Here is a 15,174-nt window from a genome sequence, read left to right as displayed (position 1 = left end):
GTGCTGAGTGCCCAGGAAGAAGGCGGGGGAGATGTGGGGAGGGACCCCGGGGGTGCAAATTGGCCACCTCTAAGGGACAGAAACCCCTGGGAGCAGCCACGCGCTCCTCAAACACTTTTTTTTCCCCCCGAAACAAATCCAAGGAACTGAGAGGCAAGTCTTCCAAAGGAGGGATGCGGACCAGAGTGGGGCAGTTTAGGGCCCCTTGGTCTCTGGACCCTAGGCTCACCCTCTCGCTGTGTGTCTCTTCCAGGCTCCGGGAGGCAGCATGCCGTGTGCCTGGGCTGCGACTTTGCTCCTGCTAATGCTCCAGGGAAGTAAGTAGCTGCCCCGAGGTCTGCAGGTGGGGAGCGGCCGCGCTAGCCTTGTGGCTGCAGAGCGGGGCTAGAGGGTCGGAGCCTGTAGCATCTGTCCACTTACAGCTGACACGGGTGCAGTAGCCCTCTCTGCATCAACCAGAACCCATCCAACCAGCGAGCTCCACCATCTAGAAGTGGTTCACGCGAGTCCCACGTGGTCCAGCCCACCGTCCTGGGTCTCCAGGTCTCACTGGCTGGGGAGGCTGGTTCGTGGGGAAGATGAGAGACTTCATCCTTCATCTCCATGGCTCTCTGCGTTGGCCAGCTCCCAATTCTTGGAGGGAGGAAGTCCTGCCTGTGGTCTATCCTGGTTTCTCCTCATCTCCTAGGAGATGGTTTTCAACAATCCCTGGGTCCACTGCTGGCACTGATATTCCCCAGAGATGTTAAGCCCTGAGCTGGGAGAGGCCAGGAGTTACACTTGGGAGCGGAGTCGGGGCTGAGAGAGCCAGGAAGCCTGCCCGGAGGAGGCGAGACACAGCACACAGGCTCAAATAGAGGCTGGAGGGGGCAGGCTGGCGGGGGTAGGGTTCGGGGGGCGGGGCCCTCTGCCGCGACTCTGCTGACTCATGGGCATTTCTCTCCGGTTTTTACCGAAAGACCCAGAGCTTCAAATAGCTCCGTCAGGAAACAGATGTCAGGCTCCTTTGTTTTTCCTTTCTGAGTGGTCAGCAGCCCGTCCTGGCTCTAAAGGGCCTTTAGGTCACCCGCTGCCTCTCCCCACCCCGCGGGCATAAACTCCAAGCCCCTGCTGTGTCCCGGGCGCCGCCAAGCAGCCTGTGAAGTTCTTGCAGCCCTGAGGAAGCTAAGGCTCAGAGAGCGTGGGGGGCAGGCTCATGGCCACACAGGCACGCAGTTGCGGAGCTGGGATCGGTTCCCAAATCTGCCCGATTCCCATGGTCTTAACTGCTTTTACTGGGGAAGTGCCTCGTGCAGGCGGCGTGGGCTGCCCCAGCATGATAGCATCTAAATACCTCCACACACACAGACACCCTCGAGAAGCCAGTGTCCCCAGATTAATAACAGGGACTCGGAGCTGTCGTGAGTCATGTGTCCACTTTCCGTGGTTCCCACTGCCTCCCACATGCTGTGATAACCGTGTGGGTGGGGATGGGGTGGGGGTGGCGGTGGAGGGAGGGTGGCCCTGGGGCTCTCTGCCCAGGGCTCAGGGTGCTGACCAGGTGATTGGGTTTTTACTCCTTCTGGTCCCTGATGCCACCTCCATGCTAGTTTCTGGGACTGCTGTCCCCTCCTCAATGTTTCATTCCAAGTTTGAGACAAACCTTGCCCCTTGGTAAGGGCTTCCCAGGCGGGTCAGTGGTAAAGAACCCACCTGCCAATGCAGGAGACTCAGGTTTGATCCCTGGCTCGGGAAGATCCTCTGGAGGAGGAAATGGCAACCCACTCCAGTATTGTTGCCTGGGAAATGCCATGGACAGAGGAACCTGGCGGCTATACAGTCCATGGGATCGCAAAAAAGTTGGACATGATTTAGTGGCTGAACAACAGTAGCTGTCCCTTGGCGGCCTTGAGCTTACCGAGGAATGGCAGCCCCTCTCCAAGCTCTGGAGCCCTGAGAGAGAATAACCAGGATACGAACCCAGAGAGGACACGGCCACATGGGTTTGGGTCCTGCCCAAATCTGTCCTCTTTTCTCCACAAATTATCTGAACTCACCCTTCTGTGCCCACCAATGGGCCCTGTGTTCCTCCCCAAAGGACGCCTCCTCCTAGAATAGGATTGGTTTCCACATCTCAGATCCCTTGCTAATGCTGCCGGAAGCCTTCTCAACTGTGCCGAGGATTCTGAGGCCACACACCGCTGGAGGGAGTGCCGTGATCGATTAGCAATGTCTGCCATGTGTGCAGGTGTAAAGACCTAGCGGAGATTAGCTTCTGCCTTTCCTGGGTTTCATTAGCCCAGACCAAAGAGAGAGACGAGGCATAGCCCAGTCTCAGAGCCTCAGTATCCTCATCTGTAAAATGGTGGAAAGAAGAGTGAAAGTCGCTCAGTTGTGTCTGACTCTTAGCCAGGCCACGGACTATACAGTCCATGGAATTCTCCAGGCCAGAATACTGGAAGTGGGTAGCCTTTCCTTTCTCCAGGGGATCTTCCCAACCCAGGGATCGAACCCAGGTCTCCCACATTGCAGGCAGATTCTTTACCAGCTGAGCCACCAGGGAAGACTGTAAAATAGTGGTGGGATTAGAAATAAAAGCTGTTTCCAGCAACAATGCTCTTGGCTCCGCATCCAGCTTCTGAGCTAGACGGAGCCCTGGGAGGGATGTACTCCCACCCTCTGAATCTTCATTAGTCAAGGAAAAATAGGAAAAGGCCACAAAGAATGAATCCACTTAAAAGGGGAACGGATTTCTGGTAAATAGTAGGGATGTGGGGGTGGGGAAGAGCAGTGTTGGCGCTTGAACTTACAAAACAAGACCGAACTAAAACTTAAGTGGATTTTGTCAAACATTTACCAAAATTTAAACTGTGGTTGGACCTATATTTTTAGACCCAAAGTGAAGCAATTGACATTGGAGGTGGGCGAGTATGAAATCTTCCAACAGAATTGCCTGAGAGGGCCAGACCTGTGCCACTCTGGTGGTGGTGGTGGTGCTTTGGGTAATAGGATACATACATTTTGGCAAATATATTCAAGGGCTTCTCAGCTTTCTGAGGCCTTCTTGCTCCCTCAGAGCACTTCCGGGTCACCGAGGTCTTTGTCCTGTCTGAGACCAACTGCAGGGGAATAGAAGGCTCCTCCTTGTCTCTCATTGGCTGTGTGAATCCCTCTTGTGGGATGTGCAGATTCATCTGGCATCTGGGGCATTCAGGATGCGCCACCTTGAGAGGAAGGCTGGCCAGGAGGGATGATGAGCTGGTGTCTGGACACGGGGCTTATTGGGAGAGCTCATGGTGGGGACCTGCTTAGTTTAGGAATCTCATCCTCACAGCTAGCCTCAAAATTTTGGGGGGCTCAAAAACAGAACTGTCAGGTGGCAAGAACCCCCGTTGCCCAAGTCCTTCATCTCAGTTGCCCTTGAATCATCATATTCATCATGGCCCAGGGACCCCTGCTTCCCCTCATCATCCAGCCCTCAAGGGGGTTAGGAGGTGGCGAGCCCTGCAGCCCCCACTCTACCCCCTCACCAAGGCCTCTGTCTCCCTTTGACTCTCCAGCCTGGGGCTGCTCCAACCTCGTCTGCTACACCGATTACATCGAGACTATCACCTGCATCCTGGAGACATGGGCCGGGCACCCGGACTCGCTCAGCCTCACCTGGTAAGTGGCCGGGCCTCGCTAGCTCTGGGGATGATATTCAGGGTAGCCCTGGAGGGCTGGGATGAGGCAGGACCACAGAGACCTCAGATTGAATTGGACTGACTGGGTGCCTGGCAGGTTTTGTTGGTGTATAGTATTTGTGTCTGACTTTTTTGCGACCCCATGGACTGTAGCCCACCAGTCTCCTCTGGATTTCCCAGGCAAGAATACTGGAGTGGGTTGCCATTTCCTTCTCCAGGGGATCTTCCCAACCCAGGGATCGAACTCACATCTCCTGCATTGGCAGGCAGATTCTTTACCACTGAACCACCAGGGAAGCCCTCCTAGCAGGTAGTTAAGCAATCTAAAAAATATCTACCACTGCATAAGGGTTCACTCAGCCCTTTCACCAACAGCACTTGGTTTCACTGTGGGCTGAGAACCATGGTCTGGGACCAGGAGCTGAGAATCACTGACTGTGGTCTGGGAATCAGTCTGCCCATCTTACAGATGTTCACACAGGGCTCCTGAGACTTGTCCAGTAAGCAGGGCTACAGAGACCATACTCTCTTGCTCACACAGGCCTGACTGTGGTTTTGAGACTTCAGGATGACCAGTCTCCCATGACTGTCTTGAACACTAAATACATGCCCCACATCCAGCTATGCTTCACATGAATCATCACTTCTGATTCTCACAATTATTACTCCCATTTTACAAATGAGAACACTAGGGTTCAGCGAGGTTATGCAGTTTGCCCAAGGTCACACAGCCAGTGAATGGTGGAGCTGAGATTCAAACACAGGCAGTCTGACTCCAAGATCCGCGGGTCCCTGTCAGTGCACAATGCTAAAGAAAGCATTGTTCATTGCACTTGTTAAAGAATGGTAAGGTGTATTTTTTTTCACTTTATGTTTTAAAACAGAATGAGGAGCTCATGCTTTTATTTTATTTATTTTTAAATTTAAAAAATTAATTAAATTTTAAATTAAATTTCATTAAATTTAAATTTAAAAAATTTAAAAAAATGCTGTGCTGGTTCTTCGTTGTGATACATGGGCTTCTGTCTAGTTGCAGTGCACGGGCTCAGTTGCCTCATGGCCACTTAGTTCCTGGAGCAGGGATCAAACTCACGCCCCCTGCCCTGGAAGGAAGATTCTTAACCACTGGACCACCGAGGAAGTCCCAAGGCAGATTTTATTCAAGACCATCATGATAGGTGTAGGGGCCGGGGGTTTTGGTGTGGGGAAGAGAGATTGGGCTCAAACAGAATTCAACAAGGAAAACTGGGAATTTGTAGCCAAGGAGAAGGGCAGTGAATGGGAAAACACTTAAGAGGAAGCATCAGGGGTCGGGGGGAATTCCAGATAAACTGACCTGAACTGATGGCAGCCCAATATGATCAGACATCACCTGAGTAATGGCTGAGGATGAGGAAATTGACCAGTTATGAAGGATGGACGGTGCTGGCTAAGCTGAGTTAGCAGGATTCTTGCTGAAATTAGCCAATGCTCCAAAGTCAGCACCTAGTTGAGGAGAGAGTTCCAAGGAGCCTGAGCTGAGCCTGGTCAAGGAGAGTCTTTGTCAAGATACTGCTCAGGATAGAAAACAGGTGGTTTTCATTCTGTCATCACCAATTCATTCGTTCATTCACTTCCTTCTTCAGAACATATTTATTAAGCTCTTGCCAGACATTCGCAGGCACTGGGGGCTCAGTAGAGCCCAAGACTGACAAAGTCTCAGCTGTCCTGTAGCTGACACACTGCAGGGAAGACAGACAATAAACACGTAGACAGCCAACAGGATACGTTCTGAGACTGCGTGCTTTAAAGTCCAGGAGTCTTGACCCTGGAGTAGAGAGTCAGCAACATGGGGGGAGAGCGGCTTTAGCCAGGGTGGTCCGGCCAGGCCTTTCTGGGTGAGAAGGAGGCAGTCAGGGAGCTGGGGAGAGGACATTCCAGGCAGAGGGTAACGCACGTGCAAAGGTCCTGAGGTGGGGACAGGCTGGTGAGTTTGAGGAATAGGGAGGAGGTCAGTGTGGCTGGAGCAGAGTGAGCCAGGGGAAGGGAGAACCACCGGGGAAGGAGGGGAGAGGTAGGCAGGGGCCAGTTTTTATTTGTGTGGGTGGTGAGAAGCCACCTGAGGATTTTAGGCATGGAGATGACAGGGAATTTTTAAAGGTCCCCCTGGATGCAGTCTAAGAGTCTTAGAGACCCCCTTTTTTTCAGCAGAAGTTTCTATTCCAGCAAATACTTGGCAGAGAACTGAGTCCATGCCTCCATATTAGCCCTGGAGGGTGGTCATGTTCATAGCCTGAAGAGGTAGGTAGGAGAATAAATATCTGGTGAACTCCTATAGATACTTCAAAACCCACTGTTTCTGCTCACTGGCAGTTAAAAAGCCCGAGCATTTTCCCCTAACTTTATACCAACAGCCTTCCTGGAAGGCCACCCAAAGCAGGGGGTAATGTTCATTTGGCTCTTATCTTGGCCCTGAGTACAAGCACTTATTAGGTACGCGTCGGATATTGGACAGAAAGAGGGCAAAAGGGAGACTTGAAATGCTTAGCTTCCTTCCTCTAGGACAGTGATACAGTTGATGGAACTGACAAGGATGTATTTAGGTTCCGTCCAGGAAAGGATGACCCAAATTTACAAAGTTAAAAGCTACTGCTCTCAAATGGGGCTTCCCCAGTGGTTCAGTGGTAAAGAATCTACCTGCCAATGCAGGAGACATGGGTTTGATTCCTGGGTCAGGAAGATTCCCTGGAAGAGGGCATGGCAACCCACTCCAGTATTCTGGCCTGGAAAATCCCATGGACAGAGGAGCCTGGTGGGCTACAGTCCACGGGTCGCAGAGTCGGACACGACTGAAGCGCCTGATCACGTATGCAGGCATGCTCTTAAGTGAGGTGGTGAGTTCCTGGTCCCCTGGAGGCATGCAAGTCAAGCCTGGACACAGTCCATCAGGGCTGCTTCAGGGAAGGAATATCTTCCTTGGGAAAGGGGCATTTGGGCCAAGTAACCCCCCAGCCCCACCTCAAATCCCTCCCAAGATTCTGGGCTTGGGCCCTGACCCTGAGCCCTGAGCCCTGCTGACTTCCAGCCATAACTGGCTGCTCTGTCTTTGAAGGCAAGACACATTTGAAGAACTGGAGGATGAAGTCACCTCCTGCAGCCTCCTCCAGTCCACCCACAATGCCACCCATGCGGAGTACACGTGCCACATGAAAGTGTTCTCCCTCGTGGCTGACGACTTCTTCAATGTAAGCATGACAGACCCATCCGGCAACTACTCCCAGGAGTGTGGCAGCTTTATGGTGGCTGCGAGCAGTGAGTATCCCTCCGACCCCAGAGTTTAGCAGAATGCACGGTCGCTGAGCTGGCCCCCCAGGCCCACCCTCTCCTTAGAGTTCTTTTTGCCATAGTGTGATGGGTTGATCAGTAGGTTTGAGTCTTAACCAAAGAGAGGCAGCAGGGTTACGGAAACGAGTTGGACTGGGACCCAGGACCTTGGCCTTCAGTTCTGGTTCAGCCCCTGCCTGTCTGTGACCTTGGACTGCTTCCCTATTTATAGAGTTGAACCCTGACTCTTAGGGATTCTGTTCCCATGATGGGGGACATTGGGTTCCAAGAGAAAATCCTCGCTGAGTTTTCTCCCATTCATTGGCTCCGTGAGGCCCAGCATCTCCCTCCAGGCTGGGGGTAGGTGGGAGTCCACAGGCAGAAGGGGCCGAATTGGTGGAAGCAGTTGTCTCTCTGGGTCCAGAACCAGGTTGGGTCCAGGTGTGTCCAAAGTGGGATTTCCAGGGAGAGGGGGTGAGAGTCCCATGCCCAGAGGCATGCAAACACAGACTGCTGAGAGAGTCCTGTCTTGCTTGGGAAGGCCCAGCCTCCAAGGTTTGGGAGTTTCAGGCCCTGGATCCCCAAGGGTGGGGCGGGGGGTGAGAAGGTGTCTGTCATTCACACTCTGGGGGTCCAGGTTTGGATCATTTCACTGTGGGTATCACACCACACAAGGTGTGAATGAAGCTTCACACACACACAGACACACCCAGAGTCTCTCTCACATACACACATTCATAAATACACCCTCGAACACATGCATGGGAGTCCCACCCACCCTCAGCCTATCCAGCCTGGACACCTGCCCACATGCTCGCTCCTACACAGGCACACGTGCCCGCACGCTCTCTCAGCCACGCAGATCCAAGCGTGGCTAGTTCACAGAGCAGGGGTGCCCTCTTGCCCCTCTGAGAGAGCCAGGCAGACAGCAAGCCTGCCCCTGCCCCTGCAGAGCAGAGGGACTGCTCCACTGCCCTCCACCTCACAGTGGGGCTCCAAGTCACTTTTCCCTCTGGCCCTGCCTTCCCCTCCCTGCCAGGGTCTGAAGCCAGGCCTGTACCCAGATTTGGCAGGGGGCGGTGTTCTCCCCCACCTCCAGGCCGGTTTCTTCTCCTGGGCCCTGGACCCCTGTCCTTGACCCCACCCCATCCCTGATCCCCAACTCTGGTCCACACCACCCAGCCCAGGACATACCAGAAAGTGGAAATCCAGGCCTCCATTGGCCTGGGGAAAACAGGAGAGGGCCTAGAAGCATTTCCAGTCCCAGGAGACAATGAAACTCCCCCCACCCACCCCCCCACCTCCTGAGCACGTGCCTTCCCCCATCACAGTCGTCCGCAGCTTCAGAGTTGCTGTCTGAAATCCCTGGCGGGGATGCACGTTGGTTTCACAAGCATCTCTTGAGGGCCTACTGTGCACCAGCTCTGTCCTAGGAACTGTGGACATGGCATTGACTGGAGAACAAATCCTCTGTCCCAAGGAGCTAAGATTCCCCGAGACAGGGGCAGGTGACAAGCAGGATCACAGAGCCCTAGAGGGCGTGGTGTGGCGACTCAGATCTCTGCTTCTGCACTTTCCAGAAAATGTCCAGGAGATGACAGCATTCACATCACATCCCCAGGGCCCCTTCGGGCATCAAATTACTTCTGCAGAGCAGCCCAGCAGGCACTCAGAGGTGGTAACTTCCATCATTAGCATAATTTGTGCTAATTCATTAGCATGATGCTAATTACAGTCTCTTGACTTCTCAAGGAAGCTAGAGTTAAAAGAACATGATGCCATCATTTAGAACAGACATGGAGAGCATCTGGGTCTCGTTGGTTTTTTTCCCCTGGCCGCCGCCAGTCTGCATTCTTGCCCCCTTGAGGGGTAGCATCCCCCTTGAGACTGGGAGGGCTTGGTCTCTGAATCTGTGTCATCCATCTCTGTCCCCTGCCCAATTGGGTTGAGTTTGCAACCCAATCTCATCTAAATCTCCCATTTCTCAGATGAGTAAACTAAGGCCCAGAGACGGGGTGCTTCACCCCAAGTCATTCAGGGTCACTAGTCTTCATCTCATCAAGAATGGATCAGGCATAAGGGAATTTATTCCCATCACCACATCCTTCTCAGCTGCTGCAAAATCTCATCCCATTTTTCTCTTTCTGGCTTTTTCCTGTAAGTCAAGCCATCTCCCCCTTTCAACGTGACCGTGAACTTCTCCGGATATTATAACATCTCCTGGAGTTCCAGTTCCAGTTCCAGTCCCAGGGACCTTGTCTACGCCCTGAAGGACAAACTTCAGTATGAGCTGCGGTACAGGAAGGTTGGAGAACCCTGGGCTCGGGTGAGGCCCTCAGAGGACTGGGCTGGAGGGGTCGGGGGCGGGAGGGACAGGATGTGCAGAGCATCCAGGCAGGAGGAGGGGCAGCCACAGGTGAGCCTGTAATTCACAGTCCAGAGTGGAAACCAAGGACTCGCCAGGGATGGAGGCGCTCCCTGGTACCCTCTCACTCCATGCGGCCCTCGTCTCATTTTTCCCCGGGGTAGGAGGCCCTTTAAAATCCCTTCCTCCCTGTCCCTGTGTCCTCTTCTATCAGTGTGCCAGACAGGAAGGGATCAGCACCATCCCTGGTTCTATCTCAAGTCTAGGTCTGTCACAGTAGGAGAAGTTTCAGAAACGGGGCAGCCTGGAACTGTCCCATTACACTTAGAATGGCCACTGTTGGAGACTTCCAGAAGCATCGATAACCAAGGAAGTCCAGAGGGACCGTTGTTTCAAATGTGAAGGCTTCTGAAGGCGTTCTTTGTTTAGAGTGTTGAAGAGTTCCAGAATGGCCTGATGTTTAGAACAGTCACAGCTGAAGAGTTCTAGAACTATCCATCCTTTAGAATGGTCCCAGTTGAAGACTTTCATAAATGCCATTGTTCAGACTGTCCCCAATGGAAGACTTCCAGAGACATCAGTTGCTAAGATGCCTGTAGTTACAGATGCCTAGAAATGCCCACTATGGAAAATACCCGCTGTTGAAGAACTACAGAAGTGTCCAAGGTCTGGAATGCTGTCAGTTAAATATTCCCAGGAATGGCCACTGCTGCTCCTGGGACATTTCCACGCCCAGCCAGGAAGGGTGCCCTGCCAGGACTGTGAGTGGATGAGCTTGGATCAGAGAGAACAGAACAGAGCACTATATCTTAGGGAGGCCAGGGCTCTGTGCTGCTCAGGCTGGAGTGTCCAGAGCTCAGACTGAGGCTTGATTCTTGTGGAGAGGGCGGAGACTTTGTGGGACAGACTCCGCCCCTTTCGTGGGGGCTGGTGAAGGATGGTTCTGCCGGGGGGTGGGAGGGCTGGACTAGGGGTTCATGGCTTGGTGCATCCTTTCCCTGTGCCAACAGAGTCCAGGGAGAAAGCTGATCTCAGAGGATTCCAGAAGCGTCCTTCTCCTCCCCTTGGAGTTCCACAGCGGCTCAAACTACGAGCTGCAGGTGCGGGCAGGGCCCCAGCCCGGCTCCAACTTCCAGGGCACCTGGAGCGAATGGAGTGAGCCAGTCGTCTTTCACACCCAGCCGGAAGGTAGATGTGATACAGGGATGGGTGGATGGATAGACATCACTCCTTGTACCAGATCAAGTTCTAGGGCAACCACCCCGAGCCTAGCTGGAGGGTACCCATTGAGTCCTGCGCCCACTCGTTGCCACTCCATAGCATTCCTAGGGCCCCTGCTTGTCAAGCCCTGCATTGGGTGCTAGGCACGTCTCCCGGCAGGGCATTTGATCCCTCTAATACATCTGTGAAGTGGGAATTATTATGCCCATTTTGCAGATAAGAGAAGGGAGGCTCCAAGAGATTAGAATCACTTGCCTGGGGTAGGGGTTGAACTCAGGTCCATCCCACTATGAGGCAGCAGCAGCCTTCCCACCCTCTTCCCCTCCAGCCTGGACCCAGTGCCCCACCCACACCCGCGTGGCCTCCTGTAAAGGCCAGTCAATGTCATCCAGTGTTTGCTTCCTTCCCAGAGAGAAAGGGAGACCTGTATCTTCACCTGGTTCCCATCCTGCTCATCCTGGTCTGCCTCATCTTTGTCTTCTTGGGCCTGAAGGTCCCTTGGAGGTGAGGCCAGGGCACAGGGAGGCAGGGAGGGATTCAGCATGGGCCAGGATATAGGGGGCACCTCCAGGAGCTGGAGTGCCCAGGGCCTCCACTCCCCAACTGCTCCCCGCAGCCCTGTGGAATTGAGGGTGGAGGAGGAGTCAGGGCTCAGAGCGGGGCAGCATTGGCTCAGCACAGAGTAGGCAGTCCAGGCCTTTAACACTGTGCACCGTAGGAGACTCACTGCCCCATTTTACAGATGTGAAAATTGAGGCCTAGGGCAGAGGGGCAGAAGGGAGGGGCCCGAATTGTATCTTGGAGACGCTGAGTCTCCCACAGGACACATTTGGGGTGCAGCTGAGCAGGAGGCCCTGCTGCCCTCTGGGGGGTGCAGGGGGACTCACCTCGTCTCTGCCTTCCCAGGCCGTGGGAAAAGGTGTGGCTGCAGGTGTCCAGCCCAAAGCCCTTCTTCCAGCCCCTGTACGTGGGCCACAGCGGAGACTTCAAGGTGAGCACACCCACCCTGTGATGAGCTCCTTGGAGCCTCTCGCCTTCTGGGAGCTTGCATCTCCCCTCACACCTGGACCCCCAGCCCCACCCTGCAGGTCAGGGGCACCCAGATCCCCGCCCAGCCCAGAGCCAGACTTCGTTTTCTCCATCCACAAAGTGCAGGAAGGGGTTCCCGTGGAGCAGGGTTGGCATGAGTGTTAAACCAGATCCTGCAGCGTTTCTCAGGCCAAGGAATCAGACTGGGGCAGAGTGTGAGCTAGGTGGTCCCTTGAGCCTCAGACTGGCCTCCCAGTCCTTTCGTAGAAACCCTTGCTCTGGAGGTGGGGAGGGAGCAGCTTCTGGGAAGGAAATGGCCCCACCTGCAAAATACATGGGGCCCCCACCCCCTCTGCCAGCACCCATGGGTTCTCTGTGCCCGTTTACCGCCACCCACCCCCCGGAGGCGGCAGCCACCACAGAGAGGATGTGGTGATGGCGGGCGGGGCGGACAAACTGCTCCAGCCGAGCCTGAAAGTCAGGAGGTGCGACCTGCCGGCTGCCTGGCCATCATGGAGCGCCGTCTCGCCTCCGCCCTTTCACCCGCATAACAGCCCCTGTGAATGGGTGGCTGGGTGTTCCATTGTTCCAGGGGAGACACGAGGAGACCAGAGGCTGCGGCTCAGAGACAGGCAGGGGCGAGGCCTAGGTTCCATCACGTCCAACCAACCTTTCCTCTTTCCTCTGCACTTTCCCTGAAGCTCAACTCTTACGTCTATTCTGTGTTTGTTTACCAAGACCCATATAGCCCTCGCTGGTGCACTGGGTGCTCTGCTAGGAGCTCCACAGATGTTATTCAGTGTATCGCTTAATCCCCACAAGCACTCTGTGGAGTGGGGACTGTTAGTGGGCCCGTTCTGCAGATGAGGAGGCTGAAGCAGAGAGGGCAAGTAACTGGCTCAAGGCCACACAGCTGAGAAGTGACTTCAGATCAGGGGGGATGGGCCTCAGCAGGGTTCTGAGATGAGCTTTCTGACCAAGAAGCTCAAAACTGGGAGATTTTGGTTCTCAGGGATGTTCTCTGCTGATTGGTTGGAGACCCCGTGTCATGAAGGGAACCCCTGGCAGGCAAGGGCAGGGAGACCCTTAAAGCTTAAGGATGGCTGCCCCGCAGTTCATCTTTGCCCTGCAGCCCTTATCAGGAGATGCAGTTTTGATCTCTGGGTCAGGGAGATCCCCTGGAGTAGGAAATGGCAACCCACTCCAGGATTCTGGCCTGGGAAATCCCATGGACAGAGGAGCCTGGTGGGCTACAGTCTGTGGGGTTGCAAAGAGTCGGGCACAACTGAGCAACTGAACCACCGCCACCACCTTATCCTTTACGAGTGGCTGGTCCTTGATTCATTCCGCTCATTCATTTACTTAATATACATTTTTGGGGCACCTACTGTCTGCCAGGCACTGTGTGAGCCTCTGGGGGACACAGCTGTGACCCGAGAAGCTAGGAGCTTTTGCCTGGCCACATGTCCACCCTAGTAAGGACATAAACAGGAGAAGCAAGGTTTCGAGAAATCTCTCCAAGGAAGATAAAACAGGAGGCCTGGTGGGGGCCCTGCCCTTTGGTCCCCACTACTCGGGAGTCTTGACCCCACACCCACACAGACCCCAGGCCGCCGAGCAGCGGATCATCTGTGCCTGCAGGCTGCCGAGAGCCATGGCTCCTTGCTATAGGTGGGGAAACTGAGGCCCAGGGATGCAGGGACAGTGGGGGGGACCATCTGTGGACAGGGCCACAGCCGAGTACTAATCTCCCCCACCCCCATCTCTCTATATTCTGAAGTCTTCCTTTCTGTCTCTCTTACTGTCTGTCTTGTCTCTGTGTCTGTTTATGCGTAAACAGCTCACCCCCTTACCCCTGTCCGTGGGCCTCCCAGATGGCCCTAGTGGTAAAGAATCTACCTGCCAATGCGGAGGATGCAAGAGTTGCAGTTTCAATCCCTGGGTCGGAAAGACCCCTGGAGGAGGAAACGGCAACGCACTCCAGTATTCTTGCCTGGAGAATCCCATGGACAGAGGAGCCTGGTGGGCTACGGTCCGTGTGGTAGCAGAGTTGGACACGATTCAGTGACCGAGCACCTTGTCCCTGCTCCCATCCATGACTCTCCCTCCTTGCCTCTCTTGCAGAAATGGGTGGGCACACCCTTCACTGCCTCCAGCCTGGAGCTGAGACCCTGGAGCCCCGGGGTGCACTTGGCCCTGGAGATGTGCAGCCCGTGCCCACCGCAGGGTGCAGCCAAGGGGCTGGTGCCCACGGAGCTGCCGGAGCCCACAGAATTGGTGGAAGCTGACGGGGTGCCTGAGCCGGGCTCCTGGGGCCCAGTGCCCTCCACTGCAGGCAGCTTGGGCAGCTCGGTTTACAGCCAGGAGAAGGACCGGCTATACGGCCTGGTGTCCATCGACACGGTGACCGTGGTGGATGCAGAGGGGCTGTGTGACTGGCCCTGCACCTGTGGGGATGATGGCTACCCTGCCCTGAACCTGGACACCAGCCTGGAGCCTGGCCCCACAGAGGACTCGCTCCTGAGCACGGGGGCCACAATCCTGTCTTGTGGCTGCGTCTCAGCTGGTGGCCCCATGAGGCCGGGCAGCCTCCTTGACCGGCTAAGGCTGTCCCGTGAGGATGAGGCAGATTGGACACCCGGGCCATCGGACAGTGAGGCAGGCTCGCCTCCGGTTGGCCTGGACATGAACACGTTTGACAGCGGCTTTGCGGACTCTGATTGTGGCAGCCCCGTGGAGAGTGACTTCAGCAGCCCCAGGGACGAGGAACCCCCCAGGAGCTACCTCCGACAGTGGGTGGTCACGGCCCCTTCACCTACGCCACCGGGATCCCAGGCCAGCTAGTGATGCTCCTGAGCCACAAGCCGCGGACAGGGTCCCCGGGGGCTATGGAGTGAAGGGGCCTGCAGCTCTGGTCTCCCCGACGGGACGCCTGAGCCTGGTGCTCACACTGTACATCTGGGGTTCAGGGGCCACTGGCGTGGCTGTGTGCACGTGTGTGTGTGGCCCATGTGCCTGGGTGGACATGGAGCACCCCCGTGGTGATGCCATGTGTGTGGCTGTGCCGATGTGAGTTCCCCGTATGCATGAATGTGAGCGGCACGTGCCTCTGTGAACGCGAGGACAGCCTCCCTCCTTCCCAGGCACGTGAGGGTGGCCCCCAGGACATGTGCCAAGAGGCCAGTCATGCGCTGGGACCAGGGCCCTCCCTGCCTGGGACAGGCCACAAGCCCAGCACCCACCACCCCCCACCCCAGGTCCTGCCTCTGGGAGCTGCACAAGGTCCACACTCTTCCTCATCATCTCGCAGGGGGCGGGAAAGGGGACCAAGTAAGCCCATCATGACCCTGGAGGTGGGAAGACTGGGGAGGGTGGGTGATGAATGTAGCTCTGAATCCTGACTCTGACACCTCCTGGCTGCGCCATCTTCGGCGAGTCGCTTCCCCTCTCTGGGCTGGAGTTTCCTGTCTGGACCATGTGGGTGGCCTGACCTACCCTGTGGAGAAATCAGAGAGGTCGCCCACATACGGTGTGCAGCCCAGAGCCTCAATAAACATAAGCTTCCTCCTCAATAAGCTTCCTTCCTTCTGTGGC

The 15,174-nt window shown here is 55.3% G+C and overlaps 1 protein-coding gene across 1 annotated transcript; it reads left to right on the top strand.

Moving 5' to 3' along the window:
* The first annotated feature begins 268 nt into the window (after positions 1-268).
* Positions 269-14,424, top strand: IL21R (interleukin 21 receptor). Its single transcript, XM_068969502.1, has 8 exons — positions 269-317; positions 3,540-3,642; positions 6,754-6,953; positions 9,128-9,291; positions 10,341-10,518; positions 10,962-11,055; positions 11,458-11,542; positions 13,705-14,424. The coding sequence occupies exons 1-8, from the start codon at positions 269-271 to the stop codon at positions 14,422-14,424; spliced, it is 1,593 nt and encodes a 530-aa protein (XP_068825603.1).
* Positions 14,425-15,174: the final 750 nt, after the last annotated feature.

This window comes from Capricornis sumatraensis, chromosome 3, assembly GCF_032405125.1.
Source record: "Capricornis sumatraensis isolate serow.1 chromosome 3, serow.2, whole genome shotgun sequence".
NCBI classification, from domain to species: Eukaryota; Metazoa; Chordata; class Mammalia; order Artiodactyla; family Bovidae; genus Capricornis; species Capricornis sumatraensis.
Note: the sequence above shows the minus strand (reverse complement) of the source record. Positions and strands in the feature narration are given on the sequence as shown.